This window comes from Nymphalis io, chromosome 23 (assembly GCF_905147045.1).
Source record: "Nymphalis io chromosome 23, ilAglIoxx1.1, whole genome shotgun sequence".
In the NCBI taxonomy this organism is placed as follows: Eukaryota; Metazoa; Arthropoda; class Insecta; order Lepidoptera; family Nymphalidae; genus Nymphalis; species Nymphalis io.
Window position 1 is genome coordinate 9909236 of NC_065910.1, and position 21986 is coordinate 9931221.

The window sequence follows — 21986 nt, forward strand, 5'->3', positions numbered from 1 at the left end:
ACGCTGCTCCAATGCGTGTTTGTGCAAGAAAAATTAGTGGTGGTTACCCGGGATTGAATTGAAAAATTATAAATTAATCAATACAAATAAAAACTAAGTTTTTAATAAATATTTGATGAGCAGGCCTGACCAGGTCTGAAGAAATAATAACATAAATCCGTAGATATTATGACACACAGATACAAAAACATATATTATTAATATTAATATCTCGTATCCATCATCATTCCCTCTCCTCTTCTAAAAACGATAAAACTTTTTTTTCCATTCCATTAAAGTTTCTCATTCAACCTCTGATCCAACCATTTCTCCTTAGCCATAAACGTTGTGACCGTAACTCGTAAACACTGCACGTACATCACTAGTCTGTAGATCACTGATCTATAGATCTATATATCTCGGTAGATAGATCATTAGAGTGTGATCGATATAGCCTGCCGTTCATGCATTATTTATTATTATAAGTCGTTTGATGTTTTGTGTGTTAGAGGGGGACAGAGGATAGTATTTAATGAAACATAAGATTATCAAAATCATAGTCAAGTTGAGTTAATGATCACTTAAGTTGTGCATTTATATGTATATAAGAAGTCGAGATGGCCCAGTGGTAAGAACGCGTGAATCTTAACCGATGAACGTGGGTTCAAATCCGGGCAAGCACCTCTGAATTTTCATGTGCTTAATTTCTGTTTATAATTCATCTCGTGCTTTTCGGTGAAGGAAAACATCGTGAGGAAACCTGTATGTGTCTAATTTCATCGAAATTCTGTCACATGTGTATTCCACCAACCCGCATTGGAGCAGCGTGGTGGAATAAGCTCCAAACCTTCTCCTCAAATAGGGAGAGGAGGCCTTAGCCCAGCAGTGGGACATTTACAAGCTGTTACTTACTTTATGTATATTCTACTTGCTACTGTTGTGTTTAATTTGGATTATTATTACTAGCAACTCGCCCCGGCTTCACACGGATAAATGATTAAAAAAAATAGGTTTTTCGTAAAATCCGATCTTAGTGAGCGTCTACATCGCGAGAGGAGTAACTAAGCTAAATTATTAAACAATCTGTCCTATAGTTTTTGAGATCTTGTGATGATTTAGTCAGTCAGTGGTTTTTTTTTTATATATTTGCCGGGAGGGCAAATGACTCTACTCCACCTGATGGTAAGTGGTAGTAGAGTCCAAACGCGACGACGGCTAGTTCAGATGGGAAAAACGTTCTGCACTAGCCACCTTCGCCTTGCCGGCCCGTAAGATGCCTCTTCACGCCTCGTTTGAAGGAACCCCGGTTGTAAGAGGAGTGTATGGTACATCGCTTATGTTTTATATGGAAAACTGAGATGAAGCAGTGGCTAGAACAGGTGAATCTTAAACGGAGATCGCAGGTTCAAACCAGGGCAAGCATCACTGTTTTCTCAAGTGCTTAATTTGTATTTATAAATCTGTTGCACAATAATAAAGCATCGTAATAATATGTCGAATGAAATCTGCCTTGTACTCGTATATCTCAACCAAAAACGTATCGGAGCTACGTGGTTGAATAAGCCCCAAAACAACTTACAGCACCTCAGCCACGACTGCTATCTTTAGACATTGATTTGCAAAACCTCATGGTGCAAATCGAAATTTAACACGAACGATTTTTATTTTCTTAAAATTCTTTTTTTCACATCGCATGCACATACATACATATTTACATTCAATATATTCGTATTTATCTACAGTTTGTAATATTGGGTAATGTTTATGGCGACTGCTCCGCTCCTTAGTGTAGTACCGTACCGTACCATTCATTACATACATTTAATAGAATCATCAAAGATCTACCACGCGCTCACTTTGGTAGGAGAAACCTCTCGAAATATGGCGCGATCTAATATGTACATTATTCCCCGTTACTTATTGTCCTTATAGGACACAGGATCCCTATCTCAAAAGTACTGATAATATCACGAACAATAGACAAATTAGAATAGACAAATTAAATAATAAATAACATTTATAAAATTTTTTTTAATTCAAATTCAACACAATATAATTTAATAAAAAAAAACGTTTCAAGTCGCGTTTTAAGTGGTGTATTTCACACTAAGCTCACACGATTGACGATCAAACGTGACACGGATCTGATACCTGCCGACACGACTGTAGCATTACCGAAGCGAGCTCCGGCGTGACACTATTAAGGTCACGGTATATTTATTACTCTGCACTCGTACCATTGTATCAATTTAATCTTCATATCTATAGTATTAATAAAATCGTTGACAAGGTTTGTCTATTAGTCATGTCTTGGCTGACTACGTGTGTGGTGTCATTCGTCTAAGGTTGATTATTCAACTTAAGTATATGTTGCAAGGCATAATGGCCTTAAACGATTTAAAAAGTGTAACCGAATAGTTAAAAACTTTTCGATATTCATAACGTTATTTTAATGTTTTAATAAAAACATTAAATTAAATGAATTATAAATATAAAACAGTTAAATTATCAATTAACAAGTCTAAATTAAACGTAAAGCAATTTGGAATGTGGATTATATTGAAAGAAACTAGCAAAAAACTCAGTAGGTTTACCCACGAAATTTTTTATGTAATACCATTTATGTATATTATTGTCATAATCGACGCTGTATTGTTCTTGTTTTTTACATATGCATAATTTTCTATTAAACATAACGACAGAGACATTATAAGACAATGTTTTTTTATTATAAATTGATTGATTTATTAGAGCAACCTTGAATAAAGTTCATGAATACTACCCACTACCCACACATATCTACCGCTAAAAAGAAATACTTTGTATTATTGAGCTTCGGTTTCAATGTTCTAGTGTTACCACAGGCACAAGAGACATAATGCCCAGTTCTCGTTAACTGTATAAGTGATGGTTAATATTTCTTAAAGTGCCAATAATTCGGGTGGTGACCACTTACCATCCAGATGCATATTTGCCTATCTTCTTATTTCAAATAAAAAGCTTTTATTTACGTACTTAGGTAATTAAAAAAAACTATTTCGTGTGGATGTTATTATGACAAATTTAGTACCAGGGATCTTTAACATATCTTATCCGATGTGACTGTGTGAGACATTTGACATATTACATGTAGATAAAAACTCTAAATTATAACCAAATTTCAAGCATAACTTAATTGAGGCAACTTACTTAATTGATGCAATTTGAATACCTTTCCAAGTTTATGTAAAATTAATTATAACAAGAGGTAACGCAGGACTCCATGACGTTGTATATTAAAGGACAGTTTGTAAATTTAGATTTTGTTTGAAATTGATTTATTCTAAAAGTAACAACCTATAGATGTCCCAATGCTGCACTAAGGCGTCCTCTTCGTTTGAGGAGAAGTTCTTGACTTTATACCAATGCGGTTCGGTGGATACACATGTAGCATGATTTCATTGAAATTAGACTCATGTAGATTACCTCACGATGTATCTTCAAAATTAATATTAGCTATTCCTTACATTGCTAATGCTCCACTTGGGAACTAAGATCGCTTGTGCCTGTCGTTACACTGGCTCAATCACTATTCAAACGAGAACACAACGATTCTGAGACTCTTTAGGGGTAGAAAATGTGATTAGTAACCGACCTACCCCGACGGGCTTGCACAATACCCTACAACCTATCACTGAATACAAAATCCAATCGCATTATCAGAAATCAATTAAAGGTAGGAACATATGGCTAAGTAAGTAGGAACATATGGCGATATTCAATTAAAAGTGATATATAACGATTAATCACTATACTTATTGCTAATCAATTTAATGTTATTTACTATTATTAATCACTTATTTTGTAATTTGAAACGTAATTGCTTAAACTTTATAATAACTTTTAGATTTTATCTCTAGAATAACGAATTGTGGCTTATTAATTTGTGACAAAATTTAATTTAAAAAGAAACAAACTGTGATAAGAATGTTTTGTCTATTTTAATAAGCTGCAAACGTTTAGTGCACAAGCTGTAATTTACGATAAAGGTGTGAAACAACAAAAAATGTATAATAAATACACAAATATGATTGTATCGCTCTGTGCATGCGTTACGCCGCGACATTTTAATAAAAAAGAACAATTCCGTTCTGTGATTCAATATTATTATTGTTTACTTAAAACAAAAATGGAATTTAAAAAAAGTCCCGTTATTTTAAACTTTTGCATGGTAACCTCAACGAATGCTGCGAATATTTCTTGAAAACGTAATAAAATTTTACGATCTCAATTTAAATTCGCAATACAAGGAAATAAACAATATCATACCTCTGAATCTTCATTCATGATCGCTGTGACCTGCGATGTCCTTATTAAATAATTTTAATTTTAAACATAATGATGGCCACGGCGGCCAATTTCAAGGGAAACTACCCAACTACGCAAGACATATTATAGTACACAAGTGTGTACGCAAACACAGGTGAGCTCATAATCCGATGGGATGGCAATCCGATAGGACCGAAAGTTCAGGCACAGAACCAACGACTTAACGTGTATTCTGAGGCACGGGGAAGTACATACTTCCAGACTCCGTGCTGCTATTGATTTTTCGAAGTCGAGCGTGTGCTGCGTGCTATATTATTATTACTTTCAACATAGGATGTGACGGAGCGCTTAGCAGCAGGACGAATGGTTTTACATGCTATCCGAGGCACGATAGTGTACATTAAACAGTAATCAATAACAATCAATAATATAAAGTCTATCGAAATATAGAAAAATTAATATATGCACTTTCAACGTTTCTAAAATTAGAGAAACGTATATAATTAACCCTATTCACTCGTATTTCTCATGATATATTTTATAATTAAATAATGTAATTGTGCAATGACTTCATTTTAAAAGAACATCATAATTAAATCACGAAATTTTGTAACATTATTATAATTTATTTGTTTGACATTTAGATGCTTAGACTATCGCCAATTGACTTTTTCTTCTATTTAATTGGATTGGCTAAGTGGTTAGACAACGTCTTAACGAACAATCTTAACTGATTCAAAACCCGTGCAAGCAACATTAAATTTTCATGTGCTTTTTGTTTATACCTCATCTCGTGCGCGGCGATGAAGTAAACCATCGTGAGGAAACCTTCATGTGTCGGAATAAAAACATTATATCGATCAACACGTATTAGAACAGCGTAGAAGCAGCTTCAAGCCCTCCCATCAAAGGGAGGGGAAAATAAGTCCAGCAGTGGGGCATTACAGACTTTACTTCTTAATTTTTTTTGAATTTTGGTATGATTGCTTATTAGAGTAAAAGTATGTGCCTGTGTGTGTGACGCATAATTGTGTATGGAGTTAATTAAAAAATAACAAACCATAATAGCTATTACGACATTAATTACATGTATCGTAAAGAAATAAAAAAAAAGCAACATGGTATCTCGTAGTTTTGGGGGGGCATACAAACACTCATTTTGTGAACTTTCAAAATTCAAGGCCGATTTCGCTTTTCGATGACAATTCAATATACGTTAACGGTCATAACCCGAAAATATAAAATATATTTTAATTCGGGATTATTTCTGATATAAAAAGCGTTTAAAAAATTGTTTTATTTTAAATTGTTTCAAATATTAAGAGCACGCCTAAAGCTCTTCGACCACTAATAAGAACTTCTTATTACTGAACGAAGCTAAAGCTAGAATAATTTAAGATTTCTCCGGCGCGTCCCTCACGCCTCTCTAGACACGTAATATCATTTCTACCTAAGACGACCAGATATATTGTTAGTATTAGTTAGCTCTAAAAGCATTTTATTGTTATAAAAAAAAACGATTATTTGTAAATATAATTCAGCATTACGAGTATAAACCAAAAAAATATACTAATTAGAGGTAGCATTGTGTTTTCTTTCTGTAGAGAAAATTTTATTATTTTTGTTTCTGATCTGACAAAACCCTTGATAATATAATATAGTTAAACATATAATATTTTATTCTGAACTTTGAACTGGTTTCACCCGTGCAAAATTAAATAAAAGATAAGAAATTTTGCTTTATACATTCTTACCGTATTCATACACAGATGTATATACATATTTAAGAAATTTTATCGTCAGTCGAGGGTCGTTATGATGACGTATGACGTTAAGTCATATAAATGAATAATTTATTAACGAAAGAAATGAAGATCGTCGATGAAGCGCTTTTTATTTGTTTGTGATTATATACAGTATCCTCTCAATCAACTAAAAGTTGATAAAATAAATAAATTAAAATAAATACAGCTAAGCTAAATATTGTTGTTTTATGCTGGCTATATATTGTACTTATATAAGATCGGTGTGGATTAGTACAAAACCGAAGTTAGTTATAATGCTTTCAATAAAACAAAGACTTACCTCATCCTGAAAAGCGCGATGTAAGGACTCCTTATTGTACCTCTCGTCCCCCTGTTTCAAAATGGCCGAACATTGCTTCAATAATGACAATCTAATCCTCTCTTTGATGTTTTCCTCTTCCATAAACGACATCCTATGCCCCTGTCTAGGAACTCCAAGTAAATCCATGGAGTTATCCCTTTCACTGGGATCATGTGTGGTATTCTTGGAATGATTATCAGCCATTTTAATTTCGCTGTCATTTTTCCCGCCATCAGAACTGTCAATGCTGATTGTTATATTATCTTTGACATTATGGTAACAGTTTTCCTTTTCTGACGTCATTTTGATGTTTTCACTTTTTTATTGCATTTTTTTTGTTATACTGTTATTTTATATTGCATCACCGAAATTATGTAAAATTGAAAGTAGGAATATTAATAACACGAGATTTGAAAAGTTGTCTTTTTATATTGCATACAAATTCTATCAAATACTAAACGGCATTCAATTTATAATTTATTATTAATACATTTAAACTTTAATGGCTCATTATTTTTTTACGAAACATTTTATTAATAAATGTTTTATATAATTCGTTTCTTTTTTTCTGGCGTATATCTTCGGTAGTTGTGCGCAAAATGTGCTGTCAATATTACGTATAAAAGAGATTTTATTGCATTTGGTTTTTTTTTCTTTTTAATTATAACTTATGTCTAGCTTTTACAAGTCCTTTAGAATTGATAGCGTAATCGCATTAATATTATTGTAGAAGTACATGATTGATTACTATCATTTGTCATAAATACGACTAACAGATTAGTTAAATTTCCATATTTATACTGATGAGTATTTAATATTAAAACGTGATTAACATAACCAGCGCTTAATAAATATTCAATATAGTAAGTTTTATGAATTGAAATAAATTGTAATGAAATATGATTATGCTTAACAAGAATCTTGCTTTGATGAATAACAAGTCTAACCGCTATTTATATGTTTGTGTTACGCCGTTCTTTAAACAAAAAATATAATATGAGATCTATATTATTTTAAATTTAGTTTCTGTTTTTTTTTAAAAAAAAAGGCGAAGGAGGTAAAAATTTGCTTATGAGTAAATAAGTTCTGTATTTAAAAATATACTGATTCAATTTAAATCCTAGTTAAACCCGATATATAGAATAAGATAATTTTCAATAATTAAATACAGGCAAGAGGAATGTTGTTTTTAAATTTTGATTTTTAAATCAAGTTTCTGAACATATTGTAATATAGATTTCGTTAACAAACAATAATAATGTGTACAATGTATGTGATAATTATTTTTGTAGTAATATTTATATATATACATGAATACATTAAAGATTAAAAATTTCACTAACTCTGAATTGATCTGACCCGGGAATTGAAATCAGGACTTCGAGTTATGCAGCCATATGAGATAGCCTCTTGTACTTTTACAAGATAAATCTTGTTTGAGTAAAAAAAAATGCAGTACGTAGAATTTGTAGCAACCGGGTGGTATCACACAGGGTAGCTTGTAAGTAAGCTGTCTATGGTATTTAAGAAATGCATTGCATTAGTAATCTCATAGCGTTCTGGATGTCATCCGATGGGACCAACGAATAAAATGTTAAGGTAACACCAGGCTAAATTTTATGTACGATTTCATTTGAGATTATTATCTATGATTCTAGATATGACACAGATTATACATACATGAGCGCAGATTAAAATTTTCGAGTCATCACATCAATGTACATATTCTTTGGTAGTCACAGCATCACATTTTGTTTGCAAAATTAAAATTAGTATTAGTGAATAAGCTACTTTAAATTTGTCCGTATGTATGTATATATAATGCTACATATTATAATGTCACTAATTTCCAAAAGCGCAAGGAATTAAAGGAGCCCATTCTATGACGTAACTGACTCAAGTAATAGAACGAGCAAAATAAACATCTTTTTTTTCTTTTTTTTTATATGCCCCGGGATGGCAAATGACTCTTCTCCACCTGATGGTAAGTGGTAGTAGAGTCCAAACGCGACGACGGCCAGTAACATCGCGAAGATATATGCAATTATCCTTTTCTGAGGTATATTATGAGGTATTGTTGACAATCAATAAGCAAGTGTACTGCTTCTATGTATATTGAAGGTTGATTTAAAAAAAAAAGTACACTTATACCAGAAATTGTAGCTCGTGTGCTACCAACAAAGTTTTACTTGGCGTTCAAATCTTGTAATTGATCTTGAACAAGTTCTGACAAACCAATTTAGCTGAAAACTTGCAATCAGATTGAGGATACTGTTGGTAAGCTGTATGCAATCTAGTATATACTTACTAAAAGTTAATTCTAAGTTATAAACATCATTGACTTTTGCATAAAAGCTTTTTAAACGGTTTTGAATTATATTTCACTGCATTACGTACGCGTTCTATGTTCAATCATATATCCACATTCATTTTCATTATTATATATATCAACGTAAATAATTGCATGTAATATATATATATATATATATATATATATATATATATATATTACATGCAATTATTATATATATATATATACTCATATAATTATTTTTATATCATTTTTAAATTTGCGGTCGTAAATCACACGCTATCATAGCTTACGTTATAGTGTGTTTCTATCTTAAGTTCCAGGTGCTAAGTTTTTGTAGACTCGCGACCACTCTTACCGTCGGCATGTGGTGACATGAATAATACAAAGCGATGCAAAAGTATCGCGTCCCACGCGTTACTTTGGGTTCCGTAATACGAGTATGTAATAACAAAATGTTGAATGTTCTGTATAAAAGTTTAAATGAAACCGTCAAATATAAAGTAGAAATTTAGTTGTCAAACGAATTATTTTTTTCATTTTGCTTTACTTTATAATGATAACTTTAAATGTACTGTTATGATTGTATTCACGTGTGTGTTACGATTCAAAAGCTTTTAAAAGCTTAGTCCACAATATACATGATTAAATATATTTTGATATAATTTTTTATGATACCTATATCTAAAGAACCGTTTCATTATTAAAAAAAACTAAGTAACGGATTTTGACACAATTTTGAAGTACCAAAGTACGTAATGAGTGTAAATAAAATATTCAATTCGATCACTTTATCATCGATATCTTAATATTCAATGAAACGTTTAACTTTTTTTTCTGCCTTTTGCCGTCCTCCACTGGACGAAAGCCTCCCCCATAGAACGCCAACCATCCCGATCTTGGGCAGTCCACATCCATCCCGTACCGTACACGGAAAAATAACTTACACTAGGTTATTTAATGTAAAATTTATTAAAAAAAAATGGATTTAGGAAACTTTTTTTTCACTCAGAATCTATAAATCTAATTGCATATGATTGTTATATGTTTTGATTGATAAATTGGCTACTATTACTTTCCTTTCTGATATTTTCGATGGAATCTTCATTCCAAATAATTGCTTAACCATTCATGTACATATAAGAACAACTTTACATGTTATATAATATGTAGATATGGAGTGTATTTGAAATTCGCATTTAACGAAATAAGGCATAAAAAACTGGAGACATAATCGTAATAATTTATAATAAAACCCGTTTTCGATTAAATTTATCTTGTGAATCGACGATTAAGGAGCAGTTTGAACTATTTTATATTATTTATTTGAATATGTAAATATAGAAAATTATTTATTTTTATTTTTATCCTACCAGCTAGAGTTTGTGACCTTCACTTATCGAATAACATGAGAGGAATTTTTACGTCAATATTATTAATTTTCTAATTAAGACACACGATCATTAATTATTGTCCGACTTTTTTCTCAATAAAGTGACGTTGATGACGATAAAGAATCTTTGTAATGCTAGAATAAAAACAATCTCACTTTATCGTAAAAGCGTATTTAGATCCATAAGTAAACATCACTATGCTCATATTAAATAAAATAGTATTTCAAAGCGAGCCTACGTTGATAATTATTTTTTTAGATATAAAATCGTTCAAGAAAACTGACGCTATATGTACATGAAACAGTCTTAACGTTTAAGGACTCTTCCAAGGAGAAGGTTTTGAAGCTTATTCCACCACGCCGCTCCAATGGGTTGGTGGATACAACACGGCAGGTTTTCATCCGTAACATTTAAGTTTCCTCACAATGTTTTTACAATCACAAATTAAGCACATGAAATAACAGTAGTCCTTGACCGCGTTTCAACCCGCAATCTTCGGTTAAGATTCAGACATTCTAACCACTGGGGCATCTTGGCTCTTAATTAAAAAAGTACCTGGGGGACCGACCTTTGCTTTGCGTTGCTCTAATAATTAGTATTTTTTGTGATATATTGTACTTTTTTATAAAATTAAAACCTTATCAAAATACAAAATCTTCCTTCCATGACACACGTAATTATTTTAAACAGCATTCCTTAAAAGAATGTTTAAAATAATAATCGTGTTGTTTATGACATTTTTATTTTTAATCTATACGGAATAACTTAAGTGCCAGTTCTTTACGAAGCAGATATAGGATATATGCCGACGACAGCGAATTCTTCGGAAACATTTATTTCGCTATCGATATTATTTTTAAATAATTATTTATATATATATGTATATATTATGAGGTGCTATGTATAACTAATAAGTAATTATGCTAAGCATTAAGTACGCAAAAAATATTTCGTATGAAGTCGTTTAGGTACTTCTTTTTTTAAATTTTTGGATAATTATATCCATGACAGCAAAATAATATTGTTACATGAAAAAACCTGTATTGAAAATACGATGTATTTGACAAAAAACTAATCACAATATTTTAAGCATCGCACGCGCATCCTTCTAAGCGCTTTTTAAATATTGTTAAATGTGTAAAATAATAGTTTATATTATGTTATGAAGTTACATAATTTCTTCTCTAAAAATAAAACAATTTGACTAAAATAAGTTCGGTAGTTAGTTACAATTAATACAGTAACAGCCTTTTAATATCCCACTGCTGGGCTAAGGCCTCCCTTTTGAGGAGAAAGTTTGGAGCTTATTCCACCACGCTGCTCCAATGTGAGTTGGTAGAATACACATGTGGCAGAATTTCAATAAAATTAGACACATGCAGGTTTCCTCACGACGTTTTCCTTCACTGTCAAGCACGAGACGAATTATAAACACAAATTAAGCACATGAAAATTCAGTGGTCCTTGCCCGGGTTGAACCAACGATCATCGGTTAAGATTCACGCGTCCTAACCACTAAGCCACCTTGGCTGTACATACATTTAATATGATTCTGTAAAATGACAATTCAAAAGTACTTGTAAAAGCCGATTTGTAGTATATTTTGGTTCTACTTTTGCTTCAAATTATATTTAAATAATATTTAGAATTTTTAACATATTAATACTCAAAGCTTTATACAAATCTCTAAATATATATTTTTTCTGTTTATTTTTAGCATTAATTGAAATTCGGAAAATCAGGTTTCTGTTTAGACGTCTGTTATTATCACATTTGTTAAACGATTTTATTTGATAATTTAGATTTATTTTTAGTAACAAATTATTTAATATAGGATAAAGAATATATTTGAAAAAAAAACATGATTCAACTAATTAATCCCGCAGGTAATTCGTTTACATTTTAAGTTTTTTATAATTAAATTTAATTACACTTTTTTTATTTCAAAGCCAAATTTGCATAGGCGTTCGCTTTCAATAATTTATTTAAAAAAAAAAACAAGTTTATTCACACACGTATACTACACACTATATACAAGTATTTATGTCCGCGTGTCTGTTTAACACGAGCGTTCGTTGCGCGATTACGTTCGATACTACATACAAAGCGATAGACAGGCATCGACTTTTTACGTTATATGTTATTATAATAAAATATTAAAAGTTTATCTATTTTTTTATTTATACACTTATACATATTAATAGTAGAAGGGCAAATATTATATGCGGTCACCCCAACCCACAAGCTTTGTATTCGTAACAGGCTGACAGTGGACTTTAAATGCTGCAACGACAATCATTGTGTGATGTAAGCAACTTTATCCCCTGTAACTTTAACACTGGCTCAGTTACCCTTCGTAAATAAACAACAAATGTATTAAAAATAATAGTTAACAAAATATGTATCGTTGTTATTATATTTGCTTTATTATGGACATTTTACTGGTGGTAAGGCTTTGTGCAAGCTCGTCCTTGTAGGTACCACCCATTCAGCAGATATTCTACCGCAAAACAGCAGTACTTGGTATTGTTGTGTTCCGGTTTGAAGGGTGAGTGAGCCAGTGTAATTACGAGCACAAGGGACATAACATCTTAGTTCCCAAGGTTGGTGGCGCATTGGCGATGTAAGCGATGGCTAACAAATTTTAATCATCGCTTACAGTGCCAATGACTTTAGGCGTTGGTGACCACTTACCATCAGATAGCATACTCTCATCCGCCTACCTATACCTTAAGAAAAAAAAAACATCGATAGTGAACAGCGCGGCGTTAGTATTTATTGATTTTCAATGTAATTGTTTTTTATTAATATCTTTAAGTTATTTAATTGAAAATGAGTAAAAACTTAGTTTTTTAACAAATGTACATGTAAATTAGAGGTAATATTTGTATATTAAATAAGAAATTCCCAATTTAAAAAAACTTTCATTCATATTTAGACTAAGCTTTCAAGATGGACACAGGTTGTATATTATTTGTTAAAATAGAAGGGCTTTCCGTGGAGACCAATATTATAAGGTATGATATATATTATACTCACATAGAAAAATAGTAGGGCTTATAAAGGTCTGTCAAAATGTTAGTACAATTTATAGCGGGCAATTTAATACTTGTCAAATGTTATCAAAATAATTTTGATTATCGTCAGGGAAATGTAGGTAAAGATCGCCATGAACGAGTAGTTTTAATTTTACAGTCGTGTTTACGCGTCTGACTGAACATTTGCCAATTTGTCGCTAAAATAATCCACCCACCCACTCATCAGATATTCTACCACAAAACAGCCGTACTTAGTATTGTTGTGTTCCGGTTTGAAGGGTGAGTGAGAGTTGGTGGCGCATTGGTGATGTAAGCGATGGTTAACATTTCTTACAATGCCAATTTCTATGGGCGTTGGTGACCATTTACCATCATGTGGCCCATACGCTCGTCCGCCTTCTTATTCTGTAAAAAAAAGATATTTCGTTCCGTATGCGTCCCTAAAACATACATATATATTAAAAGATATCTTCAAGGTCTGCCTTATATACTGGGTGGAGCGGGTTGCGGGTTGCGGGGGGCAAAACGTCGACGTCTGCGAGATAGTTACATGTCAGTAATTAATTGTACTAATTTAATTTTAATTATTGTATTTTATCACTTAACACACGCTTAAATATTCGCATATATTTATATGTCGTAAAGTATTTTATGGAATGGCTTGGAATGTTATTTCTTTTTATGTCGTTGTATTTAATTTATTATTAAATACTATATAACAATAACACTGACACTAAAAGTGAATCACATTTTCGACAATCGTCAGACGCGATCACAACGATATTACGCCAAACGGAAGAGTTCTCTCTTGAAACCGGACAGCCTCTCGCGAGTCTTAGAGATTATTAGGGCTCCAATCTCCGAGGTAGCTTCATACCCCGATTGCTTATTGGTTTTTTGTATCGAGAATTCCCAGTAGAAGCCCGGAGTCTAGAAGTTTCCTCATCATTCCTGTGCTTCGGAAAGCTTGTAAAGTCGTTGGTCCTGCGCTTAAACTCTTTCCGGTCGTATCGGATCTGCCGGTTTCCGTTCCATCGGATTATCGCTCTCGGACAGGGAGACTCCACTCAACAGCATACTTAATTAGAAAATTTAGATACCTAACCGATGTTGATACTTTTTGAGGAAAATTTTTGGAGCGTTTCCACCGCGCTTCTCCAATTCGGGTTGGTGGAATAAACATGTGGCAGAATTTCAGTGAAATTAGACACATGCAATTTTTTACACGATGTTTTGTTTCTCCGTCAAGCAAGGGATGAACTCAAATTAAGTACATGAAAGTTCAGTGGTGCTAACCCGGGTTTGAACCACTACTATTCCATACATTCCACCACTACCATTTTCATAGTTTTATATCTATAGAATACTGTATATTCTACATACATTGGGTAATGTGACAAATTGAAACTGTTTCCATTCTACAAGTGAAAAAATTTTATATTGACATGGCGAGCCGCAGACTGAGTCACTTATAGTTAAAATAAAATTCATTTTAAATAAAAAATAAAGACATGAGGTTATTACATATAAAATTCGTAAAAAACTAATTCGACCCTGCCAGGATTCGAACCTGGAATCTTCTGATCCGTAGTCAGACGCGTTATCCGTTGCGCCACAGGGCCACATCTTGGGTAGTAGCTCGGGCATTAATTTTAAATCATATACTGAACAAAAAAAAATTAAAAAAAAATCAATAAAGTATTTTAAGAGATAAATATAGAAGTCTTAGTCTTAGAGGACAGACAAAGGAAAGTCAAAATAAAGTCAAAATCATTATTCAATAAAGAAGCGTTTATTAGTTGAAGATAATTTAATACCAGTTCGATTAAAAACAACATGTCATATCTGAGAAGGACGAAGAGACCTGGCGAAGGAACTCAAAAAGCTCACCTCTATTTGAGTCCAAATAAATACACTTCTTCACATATTTGTGTTAATCCTTTATGTACATATCATATTATACTTGACAACTTATTATACATTTAAGCAAAAAATAATATATAAATATTTATAATTTATTTTTATTTTACTGTTATTGTCTTCGATAACTAATAAGAACTAGTGATCGAAGGTTATTGTTGATAAAATGTTAGTCCGCCCACATGTGAATATATAGTAGTAAAGGTTCTCATTAGCCCACGACCCACGTCCCAGGATTCAAACTTCCAAGGGTAAAAAAAATTAAAATAGAATATTCAGCTAATGTAATGAAATGCAATATTTATCATAAAGTAATAACCTATAAATGTCCTACTGCTGGGCTAAGGCTTTTCTATTTGAGGAAAATGTTGGGAGGATTTGCCACCACGGTGCTCCAGGGCTCGTTGGTGCATAAACACGAAGCTATCTTTCATCTGATAAATGTACGATGAACGTGAAGCTAAGTCACATTTATGTTTATAATTCAAACATAAATGTGGCTTAGTTTCACGTGTTCAAACCACTGAGGCATTTCATTTCAGGTAAATATTAAAACAATTGTATTATATGTATTTTTATAATTGCGATTAAAACTCTATACATATAAATAAAATGTTTCTTTGCTTTATATTTTTTATTTAAATTACTTCAATGCAAGTTATTTTATCTATTTTCGACTGGCACCCATCCACTGACCGAAATCAACGTCGCTTGACGTGACACACTGCAACTAGGCCACGATCTGAATCGCATATATAAAAGCATGTTTTGAGCCAATTATTCAATCCTCGTATATAATGTAACGATCTGTCAATCTGTCAGTGCCAGTTTATAAAATAAAGTATGTTTTTTAATTATAGCAATCAACTTGTCCGCCATTGATACAACGTTACATAAATTTAGGTATATGAGATCAATTATTATTAACAAGGCGTTGATAACGGCTTTGCTTTAGAACTGTTGTATTCGTAACTTGTGAGCTTCACAAATCGAATTTGTTTTAATTTTAATTTGTACAGTAACTGCTCCTAAATGGCTAATCTTCTTTTGAATAGAAGATTTGGGAGCGTACGCCTTGAACCGCACTACTCCATTGTTGTTGTATTGTGCCACAATCCCATTAAAGCTTTGACGACAATTTATATTTACAATATTCAATTTTTATTTTTTGACACGTTTTTTTTATAACAGTAGTGATTCGAGTATGTGATGATGATGATTTAGATGATGTGCTGCCTATGTATGCAGCTAGCGGCGAGTTACAAAGAGCATATAACATAAAACCCTTCTCAATTGCCAGCAGTGACCTGTTCGATCAAAGAGTGTGTACTGGACTTATGCCCTCTAGACCTATTTTCAGCCAGGAGAGCCAATCTCAGGCATTACACAACTGAGCTTAAGTTTCATATTATAATTTTTTTTATATTATTTTATAGGTAGGCGGACGGGCAAATGGCCCACCTGATGTTAAGTGATCACCACAGCCCATAGACGATGTAAGAAATATTAACCATTCCTTGCATCACCAATGCGCCAGCAACCTTGCGAACGAAGATGTTCTGTCCCTTGTACGCTGGCTCACTCATCTTTCAAACCTAAACTCAGCAATGCTAAGTATTGCTGTATACTGTATTACTGTATCTGCAATGGTAGATTATCTGATGAGTGGGTGGTACCTACCCAGGCAGTCTTGCACAAAGCTCTACCACACTCTATTCTAATAATCCAAACTGCAAAAGTTCTCTTCAATCATTCATTCTTCACTCATGATTTCATTACAATCGGTTAAGCAGTTAAGCCGTTAAAGCGAAACAAACAAACTCACTTTCGTATTTATAATATTACTAGTTACTTGTTAAGATGGTAAATTCAAAGTCTTCTAGAAGTTTATACAGCTAACTAAACTATTTGAAGTGTTGGTAGAGGTAGCCCTTAGCTCTCGAGTATGACCCGATTGCTTCCGGGTTAAAGCCGGAAGTGTATGTAGTTAATCTATGGAAAATTTAACTTTAGTGAAGTATACGAGGCAAAGAGCTGCTCCAATCTGGATTGGTGGATACCATTCAACCCAACACATGCATTTCCACACTATTTTTCCTTACGGTTAAACACGAGATGAATTATGCGAGTAGGTATAAAACTCGCTAGGGGTTTTTTTGGTTTTGAACTTACAATCTTTGGTTAAAATTCACATGTTCTAGCCACTGAGCCATCAAGGCGTCTGATTATGTAGTCTGAGCCTAAAACTTCTAATAAATACCGACTGTATCACACCGATACATTATAGGCTTCATACCTTTCTAAAATAAATACGTACATTGTAATAGACAATTTAAAATTAATCATTGAAATCGTTTATAAACCATAATTTCGTATCGTGTAAACATAAGTACGAATACGAAGGTTCAAATCTCAAGGCGACGTTAATATTTGTTGTTATTACACGTTTATCGTACTAGTCAATGATATAATTGCTTAAATCTAAAGGTTAAGCGTTTACCAATAAAACTGTTGATTAGTTCATACCGAGACGAGTTAGACCCAAGCTGACGTGACATACTGCGCTATGGGAAGCGTTAATATGTTAAAATAAAGCGTAGCTGTGTAATGAACTAGTTACCGCCTGTGTCTCCGCCCTTTTTTTATCGCTGGAAACGCATTGTGCGTTTCCCCCACGGAAACAGTGGGGGGTATGTGGGGCTCGCCGGTGTCCAAGGCGCCGAGTGCGCCCCGAACATCGGAATACCCACTAAAAAACCAGCGGTACCCTTTCCGTCTTAACGAGGAGTGCCACAGGTTTGCTTTCGCATGCTACCGTGACGCTTGCGGCTCCGCTCGCGTATCCTTTCCGTATCCCTAACTATGACTGACTGACTGACTGACTGACTGACTGACTGACTGACTATGTTAAGATGTAACAAAGAAACAAACAAACTCAATTTTGAATATTTAATATTATTATTATTTTATGCCAATAAAACGTATTGCTTTAGCGTCAAATCAATTATAATACTTTCATCCGGTAGGTAGCGCTGTCGTCCCCGACGACCTGGGACGTCATTCGCTATTATATTCCTTATAACAATAAGTCATTATAATTAACTTGTTTGTAGGGCTTTGTGAAAGCCCGTCTGGGTAGGTACCACCCACTCACATCACATATTATACCACCAAACAGCTAAGCTTGGTATTGCTGTTCCGGTTTAAAGGATGCATAGGCTAGTTTAACTACAAGCACAAGTGACATAACATCTTAGTTCCCAACTCTTTGATGGAGAATAGTTAGTATTTTTTACAGCGCCAATGTCTATGTCCATCAATGCCTATGTGGTGACCGCTAGCCATAAGGTAACTTGCGCTAGCTGGTGCAAAGGTTGAGAAAATGACTTATTTAGAGAAGCATCAGTACCATCGTCTCAACTATGTATAATGGCACTCGTTAGACGGCATGGTTTTTTTATGATTTGTATGTTTTTATAGCGTTTCTTTACCTGCATTGTATATGTATATTATTGTTAACCCTGCTGATATCGTCACTTTGTACCTAACGATCGCTTAAATATTGTTATCTTAGTTATGTTTTATTTTTTCTAAATACTTACAACAAAATTACTTTTGATTATTACAAGGAATTAATTCAATTTTTTTTTTAGTTTTTTTTTTTAGTTTGGTTGTAAGAGGAGGGGAACACGTGAGCTGGTAAGGAATTCCATTTTTTGGAAGTACGACAAAGAAAGGAGTTGCCAAATTTCTTTGTTCGCGATGGAATTGATGTCACAGTTAGACGGTGACATCGAGAACCAGCTCGCGTGGACTTAAGAAGGAAGGGGGAAGCAGGAATTAGAGAGAATAATTCCTCAGAGCACTCGCCATGATACAGTCGATAGAAAGCGCTCAGTGCTGCTATCTCACGACGCAATTGTAAAGGTTCAAGGGTGTTTATGACATTTACGTCGCCAATAATGCGTACGGCACGTCGCTGCAATCGGTCCAAGGCCTCCAGTAGGTACTTAGCGGAGCCATCCCAAAGGAGCAAGCAATATTCCACGCAAGATCGTACCTGTGTTTTGTACAGCAGGCACAGTTGTTGTGGCGTGAAAAAACGCCGCACCTTGTTCAGAACTCCGAGTTTCCGTGAAGCTGTTTTTAAAACAGCCTCGATGTAATCCCTTGGACTAAGGTCGCAGCGAACGTCAATCCCCAGCATGGCGATTTTGCTTTGTATCACCAGCGGAGTACCACAGAGGGAGGGAAGAGGGGAAAATGCTGACTTTTTCGCTGTGAGAGCGCATACCTGTGTTTTCTTGGCATTAATCTCAACAAGATTATCAGAGCCCCATTTGGCGATGAGCTCTAATGTCCTATCGAGTTCAATGACAAGATCCTTCCGCAATTCTCCTCAATTTCCGCTCGCCCAGCCACTGCGCATCCGTGGTATCCACCATGCACTGTACTATCGTCTGCATAGCAATGTATGTTCCCAAGAGAGAGCATGTCATTGATATGCAAAAGAAAGAGTGTGGGAGATAGCACAGATCCCTGGGGGACCCCAGCATTCACTAGATAAAATTGTGAAGCGCAACCATCAACTAAAACACGAAGGCTACGTTTGTGTAGGAAGCTGGCAATCCAGGTGCATAGCTGAGCAGGCAGACCATATACCGGCAGCTTGGAGAGAAGACTTCTGTGCCAAACATTGTCGAAAGCCTTGGAGATATCGAGGCTGACAGTCAAAAATTCTCCATGCTTGTCGATAGCTTCACCCCAGAGGTGTGTTACGTACGCTAGAAGATCACCTGTGGACCGTTTTGGTCGAAACCCGTACTGACGATCATTAATTAGACAGTGATCTTCTAGGTAATGGATCAGTTGGTTGTTTAGAATCCGTTCCATCACCTTACAAAGTACTGAGGTGATAGGTACTGGTTGATAATTTGCCGGGTCAGACCGATCCTCTTTCTTTGGAAACCGCTTGCACATTAGCTCTTCTCCAAGCCTCCGGCACACATCCCGAAGAGAGAGAAAGTTGGAACAGGCGCGTTAACACAGGAGACAGCTCCGCTGCGCACTTCTTCAGCACTATGGCTGGTATTCCATCGGGACCGCTAGCTTTCCGTACATCAAGTGATTAATGACTTTGTGAAGTGAATACATAACAAATACATACAGACACACGTTCATTGAAATTATACCACATGCGTATCCACCAACCCGCATTGGAGCAGCGTGTGATAAGATCCAAGCCTTCTCCTCAAAGGGAGAGGAGGCCTTAGCCCAGCCGTGGGACATTCACAGACCGTTACTTAACTAACCATATAATAACTCTGATAAGTTTGCTCGGTAACTAGATATAAATATTAAAAAGCATTTGGCTAAATGTTATTACGTTGAATTCTGCATACAATATATAACATAGTAAACAATCACTACAATAAGATTATTTTATATATAAATATATAAATCAATGCTGTCTTATTTTGAATTAAATTGAATTGAATGTTTTAGCCGTAATTTTTTTTCTGTCCTTTTATCATGATAGCTGACTATCATAGTTTGTTATTCCTAGTTTGTTCAGTTTAATTTAGTCGAGTTAGAAATTAACATTTATCTTAAAAGTTTTCATATTTTTTTATATATAAATTAAAATAAACGACTTTACTTATAAATGTTGTATAGGGTATGATTGTTTACATAATGTTGTCTTCCTCTATCGAATGTGAAATCAATGATGACAGAAAGAGAGAAATCTATCTTTAACTAAACCCGCTAAATAACGTTTATAAGTAAAGCCAAATTGTTTAATCATCGATTTGCGTAAAGCAATGTGAGAACGCAGCCTTGTCGACTATCCGCAGCCCGCGGCTGCTCTCAATCCTCAACTTAATTCGTTAATGGCTCTTACGAAACAACTTACGACTCTTATGAGTTATTAGCACTTGAAATCAAATTTTTAAATGAGAATATGACATAAGGCTTTAGGATGCCGTGAAATATATTGTTCACACACGATTTTCATTTCACGATCTACGTCTAACTTGCAGTCTTGATATAATTCTCGATTTCTGGAATTCGATAACCGTTCTTTACACGGGTTCGACAGGCTGAGATTTTCACAGACGTATCTGCTGTTCCTCTCGCGTCATGCTCAACGGAGCTCTCCTCAAGAGCGAGAGTGATATCGACCCTTCTCACTCTATCGTATAAAATTTAATAAAACGAAGAACTTTGCCTATTTACTTTGTCGCAAGCGAGAACGCTATGAACGGAAGACCATTCAAAATAATAATTTATGCAATAAATATATTTAATATTTTTTTAATAATTAGGTTTATTACTCAGTGGCGCCTACAGCTATTTAAGATCCAAAAAAAATAAGAACCAATAATAAAATAACCAAAAATGGCTATCAAAGTGTAGGCAAGTGATATGGTTAATTAATTAAATATAAAATTCTTTAATGTTACTTTTACAATAAAATCGATATTTTTAACTCTAAATATGGAATATAATGCTTAACAAAGTATTCAAAGTTAAAATTCAATCATTTACATATATTACGTTTGTCGTGACGTAAGTTTGAAAGTTTTAACGCGAGGACGAAGAAGGGCCTTTGTATATTAGTAACATATGTATAATTAATATTCATGTAAGGATTTAATTCGAGCAAACGTCTCTTTTTCATGTTTTTTTTTTTTTTGTTTATGGTTCATCTCGTGTTCAGCGATAAAGGGAAACTTGGTAGCCTGCATGTATCGGATGAAAATATTCAACATATCCATCCAGCAACGTTGGAGTAGCGAGTAGTACTCAACCAGAGTAGTCAAAGCTTCTCCTGAAAAAGAAGAGGAGACCCAGCGGCCCTTCTCCGTTTTCAAGAAGCTGCATAACATAATATTGTATGAACCCACTTTAAAAATATTAATAAGCAAC

At 34.0% G+C, this 21986-nt stretch overlaps 1 protein-coding gene and 1 non-coding gene across 2 annotated transcripts in view; both read right to left on the reverse strand.

Annotated features, from left to right (window-relative positions):
- LOC126777496 (NADPH oxidase 5) overlaps window positions 1-12063 on the reverse strand; it is a 66030-nt gene extending 53967 nt beyond the window's left edge. The window contains exons 1-2 of the mRNA XM_050500505.1: window positions 12030-12063; window positions 6373-6736 (exon numbers count right to left, since the gene is read on the reverse strand). Of these exons, the coding sequence (XP_050356462.1) occupies window positions 6373-6696 (324 nt within the window). The 5' untranslated portion in view covers window positions 6697-6736; window positions 12030-12063. The remainder of the gene's footprint in view (window positions 1-6372; window positions 6737-12029) is intronic.
- Window positions 12064-14685: 2622 nt separating this feature from the next.
- Trnar-acg (transfer RNA arginine (anticodon ACG)) lies at window positions 14686-14758 on the reverse strand. The gene has a single exon. It is a non-coding gene; the product is annotated as a tRNA-Arg (tRNA).
- Window positions 14759-21986: the final 7228 nt, after the last annotated feature.